Source organism: Haematobia irritans, chromosome 1 (assembly GCF_050003625.1).
Source record: "Haematobia irritans isolate KBUSLIRL chromosome 1, ASM5000362v1, whole genome shotgun sequence".
Classification (NCBI taxonomy): Eukaryota; Metazoa; Arthropoda; class Insecta; order Diptera; family Muscidae; genus Haematobia; species Haematobia irritans.
The window spans coordinates 264,056,954-264,060,319 of NC_134397.1; the positions used below are offsets into that span (position 1 = coordinate 264,056,954).

General features: G+C 38.1%; 1 protein-coding gene across 1 annotated transcript; it reads right to left on the bottom strand.

Annotated features, from left to right (window-relative positions):
- Positions 1-1,879: 1,879 nt before the first annotated feature.
- LOC142222208 (cathepsin L-like) lies at positions 1,880-3,061 on the bottom strand. The gene has a single exon (XM_075292225.1). The coding sequence runs from the start codon at positions 2,972-2,974 to the stop codon at positions 1,958-1,960; it is 1,017 nt and encodes a 338-aa protein (XP_075148340.1). The 5' UTR covers positions 2,975-3,061; the 3' UTR covers positions 1,880-1,957.
- Positions 3,062-3,366: the final 305 nt, after the last annotated feature.

Consider the following 3,366-nt stretch of genomic DNA (forward strand, 5'->3'; position numbering starts at 1 on the left):
TCAAAGCTTCTCTAAGTGGTTTCACTGTAATGTGGAACGCCGTTCGGGCTCGGCTATAAAAAGGAGGTCCCTTGTCATTGAGTTTAACATGGAATCGGGCAGCACCCAGTGATACGAGAGAAGTTCACCAATGTGGTATCACAATGGACTGAATAGTCTAAGTGAGCCTGATACATCGGGCTGCCACCTAACCTAACCTAATCTAACCTAACCTATACCTAGAAGTCTTGCGAGTTTCTCTCGGTCGTGTAGCTACATCGCTTCGAAGTCGAAAAGAAATGTATTGATGGTCGCTACCTCTGTATGTCTTTAGTACTTTCCGTTTTTATACCCACCACCATAGAATGGTGACGGGGTATAATAAGTTTGTCATTCCGTTTGTAACGCATCGAAATATCGATTTCCGACTATATAAAGAATATATATTCTTGATCAGGGAGAAATTCTAAGACGATATAAGCATGTCCGTCTGTCTGTCTGTCTGGCTGTCTGTTGTAATCACGCTACAGCATTCAATAATGGAGCTATCTTCCTGAAATTTGGCACAGAATCGTCTTTTGTCTGCGCGCAGGTCAAGTTCGAAGATCGGCTATATCGGGCCATGTTTTGGTATAGCCCCCATATAAACCGACCTTCCGATTTGGGGTCTTTCGCTTATAGAAACCGTAGTTTTCATCCAATTTGCGCGAAATTGAAAATCTAGAGATATTTTGGGACCTTGAAGAGGTGTGCCAAAAATGGTGAGTGTCGGTCCATGTTTTGGTATAGCCCCCATATAAACCGACCTCCCGATTTGGGGTCTTTCGCTTATAGAAACCGTAGTTTTCATCCAATTTGCGCGAAATTGAAAATCTAGAGGTATTTTGGGACCTTGAAGAGGTGTGCCAAAAATGGTGAGTGTCGGTCCATGGTTTGGTATAGCCCCCATATAAACCGACCTCGCGATTTGGGGTCTTTCGCTTATAGAAACCGTAGTTTTCATCCAATTTGCGCGAAATTGAAAATCTAGAGATATTTTGGGACCTTGAAGAGGTGTGCCAAAAATGGTGAGTGTCGGTCCATGTTTTGGTATAGCCCCCATATAAACCGACCTCCCGATTTTACTTCTTGGGCTTATAGAAACCGTAGTTTTTATCCAATTTGCCTGAAATTGGAAATCTAGAGGTATTTTTGGGCCATAAAGAGGTGTGCCGAAAACGGTTAGTATCGGTCGGTATTTTAGTATAGCCCCCATAAGAACGATTTCCCGATTTAACTCCTTAGGTTTCTAGAAACCGTAGTTTTTATCCGATTTGCCTGAAATTGTAAATATTCTCGTATTTAAGGCTCACAAAAACGTGTATCGGATTAAGTTTTTATCGGTCCATTTGGTAATGCCTCCATATAGACCAATTTCACTTCTTGTGAGTATAGAAGGCGCACTGATCATGAAAATTGCTTGAAACTCAATGTAAAATTTCCAGATTTTATTTTTCGGGTAAAAATCTACAGATTTAAAATTTCAAATCAAGACGTTATTTTATAATTTTCTTGCACACTTACAAGAGATGTTAATGATTCCTCTAAAACTCAAACAAAAATGGTTCTTATAAATCCAGAATCTGATATAGTCCTCATAGGTGAAATCTTTAAATGTATCTTCGGGAAGTGTCCTCAAGTCCTCAAGCCCTCCTGAAATTTCAAAGGAAATCCTAATATTTGGTTCATGGTGGTGGGTATTTAAGATTCGGCCCGGCCGAACTTACTGCTGTATATACTTGTTTTATCTTCTAAATAATACCCTTAGATAAAAAATATTTAAACTTTCTTTCCGAATCCAAGCAGTTCTGACATTCCCCAAAATCATTAAAGTAAACTTTTTTATGTAATATTTATTTTTACAATATAAGTTTACATTGGATATAAAGTTGATATATTATTATTCTTGACTTATTTAAATTCTCAGCTTTTTACCATTCTACACAGTGGGATATGTAGCAGCTGTGACTATTCCACATTGATTTTTCTGATTGCGAGCCATTCTTATATAGCCCTGTTCACCCCATGAGGTACCCCAAGAGTTTTTCACAAGCCAATAGTCTAAACCAGTGGCGGCATCAGTACCATAACCGACTACCAAAACAGCATGATCTAGATCCGATGAACTACATTGGGGTTCATTGTAAACACCAGCCTTATACAATTGGAACGATTGATGAGAAGCATCAATGCCAACAGATATAGGGCCATTTGTAGCTACAGCATTCTTTAGAGCCTCCTCATCGTCAACGGGAATTTTAACAAAGCCCGTAGCGGTAGCACCCACAGAATTTGCATTAAAACGACATTGATTATTTATAGCCTCATAGGGATATGAGTCTTCGGTATCAATACCTCCATTATCGGTAATATATTGGAATGCACTACTGGGCCAACCACCCATACAGCCCATATTGCCATAGGAATTGGAACAATCAACTAAGTTCTGTTCACTCAATGAGACCAATTGACCAGTTTTCAGAAAATGTTGACTCTCCAAAGCTCCAGTGGCAGAGAAGGACCAACACGAACCACATTGACCTTGATCCTTGACTGGAGTAACAGCACCCTTATTACGCCAATCCATTTCATTGTCTACACTAATATTAGATGGTGGATTGTAGACTGGAGCATTACGGAATATCTCCTTGTGTTCTTGGTATTTAAAACCATTCATAATGGATTTGACTTCATCCAATGACATATCAGCCAATTGATTTAGACCCAATTTATAAGAGACTTTGCCTGCATTCTGCAATTCATTGTGCTTGAGAATTTCTTGAAGATTTTCTTGAAATATTTCCATACGTTCACGTTCTTCATTTGCGCTGTTATAAACCTTATTATGTTGTATTTTAAACATTTGCCATTCTTCCTGTATGTTCATATCGAATGGTATGGCTTGGCCCATGGCCAATAGCATGGAGGCACCAAGGATGATTACAAATAACCGCATTATATTCTAGAGGATTGATTAAATTACTGAATGAATTAATGACACTTAATTGTCTTTGCGACTGTTAATCTCAGTGAAAATGCTATCGCTTAAATACGAAATGTTCTAATGACTTCATTGTTCTTATGATTGTGGCGATATGTCGTCCTTATCTTTGAAATCAACCCGATAAGTTAATGATTGTCATTATTGCTAAGAATAAAGACGTATTCAAATTGAGAAATGTGTTTTCATGGAATCCAATTTTATGCGTGGTATATTCGATATCCATTACTCATAGTAAATCTTGAGAACAAATCAATAAGATTTGGAAATGCTTGTGTACACAAAACTAATTCAATTGGAAGAATTTGATTTTCCCATGGATTCACCGATATAAAATTGGGTTAAAA

Bases quoted from the DNA above. Each gene is read 5' to 3' on its own strand.
- LOC142222208 (XM_075292225.1), bottom strand. From the start codon at position 2,974: ATGCGGTTATTTGTAATCATCCTTGGTGCCTCCATGCTATTGGCCATG.